Here is a 16040-nt window from a genome sequence, read left to right as displayed (position 1 = left end):
CCCTCCTGTCTGCAGGCTCCCTTCAGGCACTGCAGGCTGCACTGAGGTCACCCCGCAGCCTTCTTTTCTCCATGCTGAACAAGCCCAGCTCCCTCAGCCTGTCTTCGTGGTGGAGGTGCTGCAGCCCCTGCTCATCTCTGCGGCTCCTCTGCACCCTCTCCAGCAGCTCCCTGTCCTTCTTGTCCTGGGGGCTCCAGCCCTGGATGCAGTGCTGCAGATGGGGCCTCACAAGAGCAGAGCAGAGGGGGACGATCGCCTCCCTGTCCCTGCTGCCCCCCCTCTGCTGATGGAGCCCAGGACCCCATTTGCCTTCTGAGCTGTAATCACACACTGCTGGCTCATGTTCAGCTTTCCACCCATCAAGACCCCCAGGTCCTTCTCTGCAGAGCTGCTCTGAAGGACCACTCCTTCCAGTCTGTATAGATGCCTGGCATCCCTCTGGCCCAAGTGCAAAATCTTGCACTGTGCTGTGCTGAACCTCATTAGGTTCATCCAAGACCACCTTCCAAGCCTGTTGAGGTTCCTCTGAACGGCACCCCATTGTGTCAACCACACCACTCAGCTTGGTGTCAGCAAACTTGCCGAGGATGCACTCAATTCCATCACCAGTGTCATTGATAAAGACATTAAAGAGCACCAGTCCCAAGACAGACCCCTGGGTGATGCCACTTGTTATCGGCCTCCACCTGGACACAGAACCACAGACTCCGTCTGCAGCCTTTCCACCAATTCCTTATTCATCGAGTGTTCCACCCATCAAATCCACATCCTTCCAATTTGGAGACAAGGACGTGGTGAGGGACCATATCAAAGACTTTGCTCTAGTCCAGGTAAATGACATTGGCCGCGCCACCGCCTCTACCCGGTTGTGATCAATTGCTCCAATACAGGAAAAGAAAAGCAGCCTCTTCTGCTGCACAAAAAGAACTGCGTGAGCATACGGCTCTTACTGCGTGGGAAGGAAGGAAGCCTACTGGTCAGGACTGCTGCAAAAGCACTGGCAGGCTTGGATCTGAGTCTGCTGCCACCTGTTCTTCACAGAGCTGTTTGAAGCTTGTGTTAGATTGTGTTGTAACTACTCGTAGTTATTTCCCCCCAATTTCCCTGTTTTGTTGTAACTATTTCTCCCCAGAATGGGGCAGAGGTCAGGCTGTTCATGCCAACATCACATTTTCTTAATCCAGCATGCAAACGGTTAACCTCTTTCACAAAAGCAAAAAGGAGAACTGACCTACTTACTGCCATTTACACTTAAGGTTTGTTTTCAAGTGAGTTTTTAAGCAAGATTTTTTTTTTAAATGTCTAATCTGAAACACTCCAATGAACTACGTATTTGAGAGCAACAAAGAGGTATATGTCATTTAATTATGGTGTTCTGTTCTAAATTTAAACAATTGTGCATGGTTTTAATATCATTGCTAAGAGGCTCTTGCTGTGCTATCAGAAATCATACAGGCATCATAGATAGAAAGCAGCAGCACACGGTTAAGTTGAACAACAACAGAAAGCCTTTATGCACTTGCCAGCTTCTCTGAGAAACTCAAACCATTCTGTTTCTAACCTAGAAATTAAACTCTACAGTCAGGAGACACTTCTTATCAATATGAGTGTTCACTTGTCTCATAAAACACCAATCCGTTTTCCCTGTATCATACATACATTGGTAGAAAACCTCGATCTCTGGTTGCTTGTGCTTCTCATCAAGACTATTGATAGTTCAATCAGTTCATGTTGTTATTTATTTTTCTTACAGTAATTTTGGTTTCTTTAATCATCAAGAACTTTACAGCCAATGCAAAAGACATCACAGCGTAATAAATTCTTTCTGCACAACCAAGGTGAAGGCTGCTGAGGGAAAAAGGGGAATGTATTTCTGCTCACAATCTTATAGGCTTATGAAGAACTAATCATGAGAGACAGCTTGCCAAAAATCACTGGCCTTTGAGGAGTTGTTGTGTACCTGGGATGCTAATCTGAACCTTAAACTTCTCTAAGAATTTTCCCATACCTTGCTGAGAAGAATTTAACATTGCACTGCTGCTCGCTGCTGCAGGAACGTGGCCTATCTGCTTCCAAACGGAAGGTCAGGAGCAGAAGGATCGTGTTTTGCTTTCAAAGTCAGCAAATGCTGTTCTCCACAACGGCTCAGGAGTTTATATAAACTGAAATGTAAAGGAGAACACGGCAGAAGGTACAGCAAGAACAGAATTCCACGTTGCTGGTTCAGTTCCTGACAGCCTGAAAGCAACTCAGTTAAGGGGAGCTGAGTCCTCAGGGGCAAAAATCAATGCTGAAAAAAAGTGCACAGTTTGGCAACAGCTTTACCTTCGTAAACCAATCCCTTTCTTCCGTAGATTGCCAAATATAAGAATTCTGATGATTCAGCTGTTAGCCGGTGCCGTGAGAATGAAACAGAGCAGACGAAAGCAAGCTGGGTTTTGTTCCTAAATTACTGAACAAGAAGTAATTCTGAAAGGTTGCCAGAAAAAAATCCTCCTGTAAATTTGGAGACAGAACGGAGTCCAGAGGTGCACCTGTGTGGAACGCAGCTGGTTTGCAGAGCTACTTCAACACAGAACCCTTCCCGTGATGGACAAGCTCTGCCACACTCACGTTATTCTCTGGAAATTACACTCATACCCCACTCGCAATATTTTCTTTTGTACCGAAAAGACCTAACAGCAGAAATCGAAGACGTCAGAAAGCCAATGAAACGGCCTGACTAAACGAGGGGCAGGCGCGGCGGTACCGTTACCCATCCCTGAACTCAGCCTACGGGGCAGACAGCCGTCCTACCTTAGGGGCTGCAACACCTTTTCACAGCACGGCGGTCCGTCCGTGCCGTTCCCGCCGAACTCCGGCCGGGCGGGAGTCCAGCCGCGCCGACGGCCGCCCGCTCCGCAGCTCGGCCGCCCGCTCCGCAGCTCCGCCGCCCGAGCGCCGCTCGCCCGCAGCCCATCCCGCCCCGCTCCTCAGGGCCGCCCCGGGCCGAGGCCGACGCTGCCGCCCGCCGCGCTGTTCCCGGGCGGCGCCCCCGCCCGCCGCGGGCTGTTCCGCTGCCGCGCCCCCTCCCCCCGTCGCGGAGCTCCGGACCCAAGATGGCCGCCGTGTCAGTTTCGGGCTTCGCCGCCGTTCGGCCTTTGCTTCTCGGTTCCCGTCTCTCGCGGCGTTCGGTGAGTAGCGTCGGCGGGATCGCCCTGTCTCTATCGCCCGGTGCCGGGTAACGCGGGGACGGGCGGCCTGCGGGCCTCGCGGCCCGAGGAAGGGGAAGGCCCGCCGGGCTCCCCGGGCTCGCGGCCTGTTCCGGCCCCGCCGCCGCTGTGCGTCAGGCCCGGACCGGGCCGCTCGCCGCCCCGAGCCCAGCCGGCCGCTTTCCTCGGGAGGCCGCGGATGAGGCGAGGCTCGCGGTCGGGCCGCGGGCTCGCGGTCGGGCCACGCTCCAGCAGTGGCGCGAAGGAGCGCGGATGAGGCTCCGCGCGGGCCCGGCCGGAGCGGTGCGGGCGCTGGGTGCGCTGCCCGGCGGCGGGGGGTGGGGAGCGGAGCGGAGCGGCGCCTGGCTGCAGCGGGCACGCGGCTCCGGATTCCCCGGTGCGACTGTCTGGGTTGAGGCGGGGCGCCGTGCGTGCGGCCCGGCCGGGAGAGGGATGGGCTGGAGCCGTAGCAGGTGCAGGGCCGTGCTGAGCGAACGGAGTCGGGAAGGTCCTGAGCCGGTTATGTAACGGCCCGGAGCTGTGCCTTTCGTGATTGCTGGTGAAAAGAAAGAAAACTCCGAGCACGGAGCTGTTCTGCGTGGTGGTTGTGAGTCCTAGTGCTGGAGCCGTGTGATTTGATGTCTGTATGTAAATACGTTTGGTGCGTTGATAACTTCTTGAATACTTACTAGAAATCAAATTGGAAGAGAACAGAGAGAACACCTGGCTTATGGATGAAGCCTACCTTGCAGAAAAATGTTATTCCTTTTAATAAATAGATCATGAATTCTTCAGGGTTGGTGTGCTTTTACACACGCACTGTTACCATGCTAAGGAAAAGTCTTAGTTGAAGAGAACTGAAGGCTGTAAAATAGAACCTCCTACCCTCACATCTGCATCTTTAATTAATAGTGACATAAGCATTCCTTTTTCATTTGTATATGATCGCTTGTTACTTTGTCCTCAAGTGTGCTTCATCTATGGAGGATTATACACTTGTAGTCTTTTCTACAGTGGCACATTTAATGACAATCTCAAGCTGTGTTTCTTTACTTTTTTTTACCTGATGCAACAACTGTCTTGGCTCTTCTTAGCGGGAGGGAGTCAGGTCTATGATTTATGCTCCTGGAAGAGATCTGAGAGTTCCTCGCTGTTTGCTCGAGATTCTTGATTATTCCTACTGTTTTCTATTCAAATTCCAGGCAGTGTCTTCTGTGTGCAGAAATGAAGAGGACTGCTGGCTTGGGTTGTTATTGTTTGGTTGTGTTTTTTTTGTTTGTAGATCCTTGACATACAAATGTTTTTAATGTTCGTGTAGGTTGTGCTCAGCATTGATATAAAAGTTGGTGTAGAATTCATGTTAACTTTGTAGATCAAAACAAGAGCACACTTTATTTTTTTCCATCCTCAAGGTTGTATAGAATTAATTTTTGCAATATTAAACCACCGTTCATTAGCAATGAAGATAGAACCTTAATTGTTACTTCTGTGTAACAACTGGAGTAACTGATTAAAGCTTTGCCCTGTGTGTGCAATGAATTAATGTTGGCTGTTATTTTTTTTTTTTGTAATTGTTAATTGCAAATATCTCTTTCTCTTCCAGGTGTAATGTTACAGTGCTTCTAATTGCGAGCGTGCAGACCAAAAGCTGAGGTGAGCTGCATTGAAATCTTTATATCTTTGTGGAAAACCTTTGTGAAGCTGTTACTGGATGTATTGGAAAGAATAAGGAAATTTCTAATTGTTTTGCTTTCTTCTCCCCAGTGAGACGACACTTAATGTTTGAGAAAGGAGAAGTAATTCAGGACAGAAAACGTGTATGCTATGGTTAGCTGTTTCCCATCATCCGAGAATCTGTTTTCCCAGTGTGTGAAACTTGTTCAGCATCAGGATAAAGGATAACGACTCTATGGATATACAGAAGTCTTCACCATGGTAAAACTCGCCAACCCCCTGTATACGGAGTGGATTCTGGAGGCAATCAAAAAGGTAAAGAAGCAAAAACAGCGTCCTTCAGAAGAGAGGATATGCAATGCAGTGTCTTCATCACATGGCTTGGATCGCAAAACTGTGCTGGAACAGTTAGAGTTGAGCGTTAAAGATGGAACTATTTTAAAAGTCTCCAACAAGGGTCTCAACTCCTATAAAGATCCTGATAATCCTGGGAGAATAGCACTTCCAAAGCCTCGGAACCATGGGAAGTTGGATGGTAAGCCAAATGTGGACTGGAATAAACTCATCAAACGGGCAATTGAGGGCTTGGGTGAGTCTGGTGGCTCATCCTTGAAGAACATCGAGCGTTTTCTGAAAGGTCAGAAAGATGTGTCTGCATTATTTGGAGGTAGTGCTGCCTCCGTTTTTCACCAGCAACTACGATTAGCTGTCAAACGTGCAGTTGGCCATGGCAGGCTCCTTAAAGATGGACCTCTGTACCAGCTCAACACTAAAGCAACCACTAATGCTGATGGGAAGGAGAGTTTTGAGTCTCTTTCCTGTCTGCCTCCGGTGTGTCTCCTTCCCCATGAAAAGGATAAGGTAAGACCCAATTTACGTAGGTATTTTTGTGTCCTTGGTGAAACGTTTCATTACGCAGTCACAGTTTGAGGTCGATTTGTTTAACTTGCATCTGGTAAAATAGAAATGGCAAATATACTTTAAGGATCCTCTGTTCGTATTTCTGAGCGTGACCAGAGAAACTTGAATAGAGATGATGATTTGTGCATTGGACCTGGAATCTGCAAACGAAGTACTGTGGGGAAATTACCTCTTATATGCTCAATTCTGCTGTATGGAAACATGACAGGCTTACCACGTGGTTACAGTAGCAAAACTTAGGCAAGTGAGCCTCCTCATTTTAAGTTGCTTTAAGATAGGGTAGATTGATAAAGCAAACTTGAGATGATCTAATTTTTGTGTTTTAATTTGACTGCCAGTTTAAAAGCTTATCTGAATACAGATAACGCTGCAAAGTACTGGTGAGCCAAATATTGTCATAGAGGCTTTAAGCATTCACAGTGAAGAATTCAGCTTCTGTCCTCGTATAGCTTTGTTGTTAAATATGAAGAGAAGGTACGTAGGTGATAGCAGTTGAAAGAAGGAGTGAAATCAGAGGATGTGGAGAGCAAAGGAAGTGCTGTAATGAGCAATCATGAGCTACTGCTCTTTTGTGTGCCTTCTACCCATCCTTGAATGTAGCTCATTATATAAACCAAAGCACTTTTCTGTTGTTTTCTCCTATTTTCATGTTTCCTTTTTCCCCTTTCTTCCATCCTTTTGTGTGCCTGAGGTCTTTGACTGAGGAGTCAAACCTCAAGATCGAGTGGTTAGATTGAAACTGATACCCAGGCAGTGTCTTTCCTATCATTTTTATGCTGCTGTGGAAGCAGAGTAAGACTGTTTATTCACCATCCATTTGCCACTAATCATATCTATATATTACTCATCTCCAGGAGTTTTACAACTTGAAAATTACTTTTTCCATCTGCAATATATATATATATATATATATATATATTTGATGGATTTTGTTGTTGTTGTTGACCAGTGAGGAGGTTTTTGAGTATTCTGCTCACAGTTTCCACTCTGCAGGGACAGGGAGTGTTTACCATCTCTTAGGATTTGAAGACTTAAAACTACTGTAGGAATCTTCCTCCTAAGAAATCTGTGCAGCTGCTTTAATACCAGTAAAGATTCTCTGAAATTTTAATTGTGGGAGTTCTGGTGTGGACGAAGACCTTGATGGAGTTGTGTTGTAGGCTGGTGGAATGTAATAATATGCTGAAACTCCCAGTAGCTTTTTCAAGTTCTCCGTCCAGATTTGTGTCCTACGTACTTCTCCAACTCTGTAATGAAATCAGTAAAGAAAACTGATGATAAACAAACCTGGTACATGTGGGAGCTGGACTGAGAGTGGGACATACCTGCCGTGCATGTTACTGTTAGCTATGTGTGTTTCACAGCCTAATCAATCATCTGTCAAAACCCAGCACCAGTCTGAGATTCTTTCAGATGAAGTGTTCCCTGTTTTTGTCACAGAACAGAATACATCAGATTGGTCATTGATAGTATGGGCTACCATAAATACTGAATTTCTTTTCAGGTTTGTGTTCAGGCTGTCATATATTCTACTTATTTCTTCTCTACCCGCTCAAGTCTGAGGAGCTTGAACACAACATGGATGGTTATTGGGTTTAGAAGGTCTTACTGTAAACTTTTGAACATTAGCTGCAGTAGAAATATTGCAGAGGGTTTCCTTGCTAAATTCTGACTTATTTTTTGATCTTTTATATTAAGATTCCACGTTTCTACTCTTCCTGTGCCATCTCCGTGCAGTGTAACTCATGCTAGTTTCTTGAGTAACTTTGAAGATACTGTATGAAAACATCTGTGCAAATTCTGTCAGCAATAACTGACATGTCAGTGGAAGCCAAAAGATCATTCCTGTTCTACAGGATTTTGAACACATTTTTTTTCTTTCTGCAGATGTTGTGATAATCTTCCTCCCTTCTACTGTCTTGCTGCATCTCCACCAGTTAGGTGTGTGCAAATGCATGCTGAGGTGTAGTAGTTTTCTTGCTGAGTGCTTGAGAGTGGTGAGGTTTTGTTTGCTTTCTTTAGGGGAATCATTCAGCACAGCTTTTTCAGAAATATCATTGCCAGTTTCTTTAGTTTGGTTCTTGAAATGGCTTTGGCAATAAGACAAACAAACCCTTGGTCTCCCAGAACTGATAAATCCTAGTGACATTTTTCATGTTCACTCTTCTTCTATCCTGTGACTCTTCAGCCTTTAACATCCTCTTGAGAGCTCCTTATGTATTCATGTCCAAACTTAGGATTCTTAAGGTGTCATAATTCTTTGTTTCGTTTAGAAATACATTTTCTACTCAGCTGCAAGTGCTTACCTGCCTGTGTTTGACCACAGTGTCACTTTGTTTAGATGCCTGAAAGTGAATATTCAGTTATGTGTATTTGCCTTTGTGAAAGTTGACTTTTAAACTTTTCAAATAAAATTAATATAAAATTGGTGCCGTAGAAGTTTGTTTCGTAAATATTATTTACTGTTTTTTCCACCATCTCTCTTCCTCAACTTATGCAAATACATCACAGAATTCAGGGCAGAAATTACTAGCAAGTTATCATGGTTCATCAGGTAGCAGTGATGCTTTGATATCTCTAGCCTGAAGACACAACTTGGATGAAAACAAGGAAATAGAACAAAGCCTGCTGATGAGTAGAGTTCAGTGCAGAAACTGGCTTATCTGTTAGTGACAGTGGCTGATTAAAAAAATATAATAATTGTCTTTGAGTGAACTTCACTTTAAGGAAGTAACATCTTTTTCTTTCAGTGTCCAGTATTTTAGGAGGTAGAATGGGAATTACACTTCATAGTATCATAATATTTCTCTGACTGTAACTGAGTTTGGCATTGATAGTGTGGTAAGTAATAGACTGGGAAGATCCACAGTGCTTCCCCCCCATAAAGGAAAATAAAAAGATAGGAAAGGGAATGGCAAATCGTTGCAATATCTAGGTGTAAAGGAAAGAGAAGACTGCTGAATTGCTGCTGCTTGCCTGACTATCAGGCAGACACCACCTCCAGAATATGTGAGGAAGTGTAGATGGCCTCTCGTACTGCGTTAGTCAAAGAGATGATAAGCATGGAGCAAAGAACATTCTATACTGAGACAGTTATCCATCAGTGGCTTTTCTTCCCACATCCGTAGGGAGAGAACAATACAAGCTACATTCTAAAGAACACAGTCCCAAAGTTACAGTGCAGTTTCCAGTTGCGCTGTGAAACTGCTTGTTGTGTCATTTAAAACTAGATAGGGATGTAGTAGATGTAAATACCTAAATATTGTCCTGCAGTGCAGCCAAGAGCAAAACAAGACATTCAAAAAGCCTTCCCTGGAAAACAAAAAAGTGAGGAGTATCCCTGTAGCTGGAATAGAAGAAATAATTCCAGTGGGTTCCTTGTGCTGGTATTTCATATGTTCTTATGGCATGTCTGTTTCTCAGCTGTGTGTACCTATTGGTACAGATAGGAGTTGCTATAAGTGCAGCATCCTGTAGGCTTTCCCTATAGCAAATAATAGGTCTAAATCCCTCTGTTACATCGTGGTGTTTACGTAGTGAAGCCAAACATCTTGTATCTTTTCAAAAAGTTTCTCTGCTTAAAGGGCACCGTGGTTGTTTTGGAGGAATTAAGCACACAATTGTTGCACTTAGGTTGTGTCTGCCTTAAGTAAATACCTGTTAATTCCATATCTTAAAGCAAAGAGCTTTCCCAGTACTGATAAGGAACTTGTTTCTGGATTGGTCTGTTCTGGGTGGAGTACAAAAAGGATCTGCAACTGGAGCACTGTCATTCCATTTTGAGAGCTCACCCCTGTTCTCCACAGGTGCTCTTCAAGCTTTGGTTACCAGCTGGAGGAGGATTAGGATTCTCTCCCTTCCAGCTGGCTCCTTGGAAGAGAGGTTGTAGTTCTGTCTGAATAATTGTGGTTGATAACAGATGGTCTCCATCTGTACTCTGTAACTCTGGAAACTCAAGTGCTGAAAAAATTACCTTGAAATTGATTTGCTTGATTAGTGAACAGGTGAAGTAGCTCATAATAATAAAGCAGATGTAAGCGTGTCAGAAATGTTACTGTCATTAACAACTGTAAGTGGACGCTCTGAAATAAAGCCTTTAGGATGAAATGATGCATGGTGATACAAGAATTTGGAGTATTGGTGACTTAAGCAAAGGCTTGTGACTGTGGGAAGATACGAGATGTTGTGATGGAGTGATACTACTGAGGAGAAGGTGTTTGTAATGGCACACACCTTCAGAAGAGGGTTAATACAGAGTATCTGTCTAAAAAGGATGAGATTAGGCCAGTGTGTCAGCTGAATCCCTGTCGGTAGTTGTTAACAGAAGTGGAAAGATGCATCTCTGAAGTTTGGCTATTAAAGGAATCTTATATACTGCAGAGTCATAAAGCATGGACAGGCAGGGTGGATGGATGATGGAGAACATTGCTAAATGAATGACAGCTTGACTCCAGAGTCAGCTGCGTTATGTAAGAAGGGAGGAAACAACAGGCAGAAAGAAAATAATCTGCTGTCATTCTGCCCTTTGCCTAGTTTCCCAGCAATTTTATCTTATGTCAAAGCGATGGTAGAATAAAACAGTTAAAAAAAGTATAAAGATGAAATGAAGTAACGTCAGTTTCATCAAAAGATGGTTTCCGTGTTCTTACAGTAAGTACAAACATGCAATCAGCAGAAAATCTGCTAAATGAATCCTATGTGTGACAGACTGCTGAGTCCTTTGAACTCTGTCCTCTGTGGAGCAGGTGGGTAAGTATGTTTTATTCCTGCCTGCTCCTTTGAGAGTTGCAAGCTAAACTTTCTGAGTCGTGTCAGTCTTCATTCTACCTGTTCAGATTTTTTGTTTGTTTTCCTTTATTTGTTGGGTGTATCTGCCTTAACTTCTCTAGACTCAACAATTTCCCTGACTGTAGAATGCCTTTTCTTGCAGCAAGTAAAACTGCATTATGCACTGAATGAGAAATCGTAGCTTTTTTTCATTATTCAAGAGTCTGACAGCCTTTCCATTCTTGCTGCTCTTGTGCTGTACTGGATTTTTAGTGAGATTAAAAAGAAAGGACAGAGAAGGGTGTCCAAAACCAGTCTTTGTGCGTAGCACCCCAAATCCCATTCATAATCTATTTGCTTGTTTGGTGTTGAAGACAAATTAAGTACTCTGTGGACTTGTATGAATGATGAATTACAGGTTTAAAGTACTGCGTTTTCCAGGTATGATTCTATGAAGATCTATGAATCACCCAAACTTACTAATTATTGTCAATGCCTACATCAGTTGCCTGTGTTAAAAAATGGGTTGGAACAAATTATTTCTCTTGCTACTCAGCTAAATACCTGAAAATGCTGAATTCTGTGGGTCAAGAGCCTGGAGTTTCTTAAATCTTACTGCGATGAATATGGTAAAACATTGAGCAGTGGATTTCTGTGTTGAATAATTACATGCAGAGTTGGGCTTTGTTTTGTTTTGTCGGTTTGTCCGTCTGGTGTTCGAGGCCCTACAGCTTCAAAAGGAAAGGGTAGAATTCAGTCCTGTAGTTCCACTTGTGTGGTTATCCTGAGTGAACTACAGATAACAGCCCTCTGTCAGGTGTTTTAATGTGCACTGAGTTCTCATTCACAGCTCTGTTTCATACTTTTCCTGCAAGCACATTTATGTAGGCTACTGCACTGTGTCAGATGTTCCTATCTGCTTGTATTACTTCTCTAATTGAACTGCTTTTCCTGCCTTCAGGGATGCAGCTGATGTTGAAGGAAAGCAGGGTGTAGTGTCTAAAGATGTAATTATTTATTGGACGCACAGAAATTAGGTGTTCACAGAGGTCTCTTCCCTAAAATAGTTACTTGTTAGAAATCAAAATCATTATGATGATTAGGGATGAGCTGCTGGCGGGGAGCTCTGCGGAAAGGGACCTGGGTGTCCTGGTGGATGACAGGTCGGCCATGAGCCAGCAGTGTGCCCTTGTGGCCAAGAGGGCCAATGGCATCCTGGGGTGCATTAAAAAGAGCGTGGCCAGCAGGTCGAGGGAGGTGATCTTCCTCCTCTACTCTGCCCTGGTGAGGCCTCATCTGGAGTACTGCGTCCAGTTCTGGGCTCCCCAGTACAAAAAAGACAGGGATCTCTTGGAGAGAGTCCAGCGGAGGGCCACAAAGATGGTGAAGGGCCTGGAGCATCTCTGCTATGAGGAAAGGCTGAGTGAACTGGGTCTGTTCAGCCTTGAGAAAAGGAGACTGAGAGGGGAGCTGATCCAGGTCTATAAATATCTGAGGTGTGGGGGGCAGAATGGCGAGGCCGGACTGTTTTCAGTGGTGAGTGGAGACAGGATGAGGGGAAACGACCGGAAACTGCAGCATAGGAAATTCCGCACAAACATGCACAAGAACTTCTTTACAGTGAGGTGAGGAGCACTGGAACAGGCTGCAGGGAGGTGGTGGAGTCTCCTTCTCTGGAGATGTTCAAGACCTGCCTGGATGCCGACCTGTGCGACCTGCTGTAGGGAACCTGCTTTGGCGGGGGGTTGGACTCCATGATTTCTGGAGGTCCCTTCCAACCCCTACAGTTCTGTGATTCTGTGATTACTGAAATTCCTTATTTTCTGTGGAAAAACAAAAGATGATGGAATGCAAGTTAAAAGTTAGGGACAAAGGATATAAGGGAGCTTCTAAGATAAAGCTAAGAGAAAGATGAAAGACACTGAGATTTTGGAAAGGGTCCAGAGGAGGGCGACTAAGATGATCAGGGGGCTGGAGCACCTCCCCTATGAGGACAGGCTGAGGGAGTTGGGCTTGTTCAGCCTGGAGAAGAGAAGGCTGCAGGGTGACCTCATTGCAGCCTATCAATACCTGAAGGGAACCTACACCCAGGAGGGGAGTAAACTCTTCAAAAGGGCTGATAACAGCAGGACTAGGGGAAATGGATCCAAGTTGAAGGAGGGAAGATTTAGGTTGGATGTTAGGGGGAAGTTCTTTACTAGGAGAGTGGTTAGGCCCTGGAACGGGCTGCCCAGGGAGGTTGTGGATGCCCCGTCCTTGGACGTGTTTTAAGGCCAGGTTGGACGGGGTCCTGGGCAACCTGATCTGAATGTGGATGTTTGGTGGCCCTGCCAGGCAGGGGGGTTGGAACTACATGATCCTTGGGGTCCCTTCCAACCCGGGTGATTCTGTGATTCTGTGAAAGCTTTGAGTAAAGAGAAATGCAGTAACTCGAGCTGCCAGGCTCCTGAGTCGGATGGTCAGCTGCAGTGAGTGCCTTTGGGCTGCAAATGGGGAAATCTGGAGCTCTCTCCATAGGTTGTTCTCTTCCCCCCTGCCCAGTGACCCTGCAGGCAGGAAGTCTTGTGATGTGATTCTGGCAAACGAATCGCGCATCGATTTAATCCTGTGAGAGGAGATTTATTGTTGGTTCTGGGAATTTTATTTAATGATGTCGTGTCTAAATATTTCAAGCTAACATTTTGTGAAGTTCTTATCGCAGCAAGGCACTTACTTTAGTTTGAGTGTCAGCCTCAAATCCTCAATGATTTTGTTCCCATAGATTTATGAATGCCATAGAATTCATCTATACTGTACTAACCAAACTACTAACCTCCACGTTACTCTTGCACCAGCATTTCAGATGTTCTTTCTGTAACAGTGCAAGAAAAGATTTGATTTGAATGTTCTCAGTTCTTCTAATGATCCTCTTTTGTTTCTCTTATTAAGAGAGATGCATTTCATACTTTTCTTGTCTTTATTTTTTCTCTCCTATGCTTATTTTGATGTTATCTCATTTTAGGCTGTCTATTCTTCCATTTAAATACGCTTCCCTAAGCAAGACTCAGCTAAGTGAGTGAGAGACAGAATGTCTCCACAGGCAAACACACGTGTTGTTGTAATAGGCACACAAAAGGTTCTTACGGTTTACTTAGATTTGTTTTCTTCAGCACAAAAACTACTTTAATAACATAATCTGGGAAATATTGTTTGGGGTTTGTTTTTTCCACTATGTACAGTAACATCAAAGCATTATCTGTAAAAGAGCTTTGGTAACCTGAAACCCAGCCCAAAGCAGCACCACACCAGTTACTGGGAAGAAAATTTATGCCAACCAAAACCAGGACAGGGACTAACAAAACCCCATTGCCTAGCATGAATTCTAAGAAGCCATCTGTCAGTACTGCTAGATAGTAACTTCTAGTTAGGATTCTATTATGCTGTAGTGACAGTGGTTCTGTCAGTACTGATGATGGTGGGTTGTTTCACTGTGGAACTGACAAACTAACATTCAGGATGTTTTTGCTGTTTAAAACAAAAAGAAGGGAGGTGTGGGGTGTGTGTGTGTGTGTTTCTTTTACTCTAGCTTTGACTTTGCACTGAAGTGATGCCAACAACAGACACAACTACAAGCAGATGTGTGATGATGGAGCAAACGCAGTGCTGATATTTAGTGAGTATCTGGTGGTACTAAAATGTTTGCAGAAGGGAGTGTGTTCAGGTTATTGACAATTACCACTGACAACATGGGCTGCAGCTTGCTATGAAGACTTATCTGTCAATTTTGAGTAGCTTCCTAACTTATTTTTCCTGATTTAAGAAGACAAAAGCAGATGGATTGGCCAAAACTGATTTTTTTGGATTTATTTGTTTCTTCTCCCCCTTAGGTACTTTTTTGAAGTCTCCTAAAGGGAGAGGGTATGGTTTGTGTAGAGCATGTTTGGTTTGTAGACATCCTTTGTATAGTAACAACATGTGCTTAGAGGCTGGCAGCCTGTAAGATGCTGTCAGTCTCATTTATTCTGGCTTCCTCCCTCACTGAGTCTGGTGACATCATGCAGATGGATGCTCTTGTGAGAAAAACAGCAGAAGGAGTTGAAAGTCTGCCAAAAATTTGCTGTATGAAACTGAGCTGGCTGCTTCCAGTCTTATTTTCATTCTTATTGTGTGCTTGCATTTTTCACTTGCCAGGATGTTCTTTGCTGAACAAACAGAGCAGCAGTGAGGTCTCTCCCAGCTTTAACATAACGCCCTTCTCTGAGAAGCTTTAGAGGAGTAGCAGTCTTGTGTCTATTGACCATCATTTCAATTAAATTAATTCTTCTAAAACGTTTTGAGTTCTAATAGTACCTAATTCCCCCCCAAACTTGAACTCTTTGCTTTGTAACTCTTGTTAAATGTGTTTGCAGTTTGTCTTAGGTGGTAAAAGCAGGAAAACATCAAAATTGTGAAGGTTGGGCTTGGAAGAATTGGATCAAAGACTGGACAGTGATTACATGTGGGCATGCAGATTTGAAGGACTGTGGGATAGCAGCTAGAAGAGTTGAAAAAGATTATTTTAGGCTTGTTGTCCTTGCAGATGCCCTATAAAATTCTCTTTGACTAAATAAATTATTCTCAAACCTCCTGCAGAGGATACGTGAAATATTTGACTTCTTTCCCCCAAAATTGTGTGAATGTTGCAGCTTTGCTAGAAGGTTGCTTTCACAAACTATTAACACAGCTGTTGTTAAATGAGGCCAGCTGTGTTTGAGGAATTATTATTTTTTTTTTTTTCTGTAAAATACTTTGTTCTTTATCCTCTTCCAGTCTGCAGAAAACTGCTTATATTCAAAGGGAAAAACTCAACTTGTGGAACAGGTAATGAAATTCACCCCAAAGTTTTGCCAGTCAATAAATTATAGAAAAATAAGATATGGGGAAAACCATGACAGGTAGGATTATTCATGTGTCTTTCTCTCTATACATATTTTTTGTAAGGAATATGCAGCTATTAAGGTCATGTCAGCATTTCCTAACAACCTCACTCACCCAGCTGGAAAGCAGATACAATCATTTGAAAACATTATCTAAACTGAAACAATTCAGATGTGAACTGGTAGTACAGGCAATTCTTAATAACTTACAAGCAAGTCTGCAGACCACAGTAGGGCTGTTTTTTTAATCCAGGAGCAAAGTATTTTGCATTACAGCTCGTGCACGTGTTCTAGCAGTCTGCATGATGCAATGTTGAGGGGCAATCTGGAAGTATCATTTGAACGACCTTTATTTGTAAATAGTCAAATTAGGTTTTCTTCTGGCTGTTGTTAAACTTTGCTCTAGCCATATGAGGTTTGTATAGGTGGTGCTGGATTTGGTGTTGGTGTTGGTATAGGTGGTGTTGGATGTGGTGCTGCTGTTGGTATAGGTGGTGTTGGATTTGGTGTTGTGTTGGTATAGGTGGTGTTGGATTTGGTGCTGCTGTTGGTATAGGTGGTGTTGGATTTGGTGCTGCTGTTGGTATAGGTG

The 16040-nt window shown here is 44.0% G+C and overlaps 1 protein-coding gene across 1 annotated transcript in view; it reads left to right on the top strand.

Annotated features, from left to right (window-relative positions):
- The first annotated feature begins 3085 nt into the window (after nt 1-3085).
- Nucleotides 3086-16040, top strand: part of KAT6A (lysine acetyltransferase 6A) — a 29737-nt gene continuing 16782 nt past the window's right edge. The window contains exons 1-3 of the mRNA XM_042886285.1: nt 3086-3173; nt 4795-4844; nt 4956-5726. Of these exons, the coding sequence (XP_042742219.1) occupies nt 5124-5726 (603 nt within the window). The 5' untranslated portion in view covers nt 3086-3173; nt 4795-4844; nt 4956-5123. The remainder of the gene's footprint in view (nt 3174-4794; nt 4845-4955; nt 5727-16040) is intronic.

This window comes from Lagopus leucura, unplaced genomic scaffold (assembly GCF_019238085.1).
Source record: "Lagopus leucura isolate 7727_CA_CO unplaced genomic scaffold, USGS_WTPT01 Super-Scaffold_100056, whole genome shotgun sequence".
In the NCBI taxonomy this organism is placed as follows: Eukaryota; Metazoa; Chordata; class Aves; order Galliformes; family Phasianidae; genus Lagopus; species Lagopus leucura.
The sequence above is the reverse complement of the archived record's forward strand: the minus strand, read 5'-3'. Positions and strand labels throughout refer to the sequence as shown.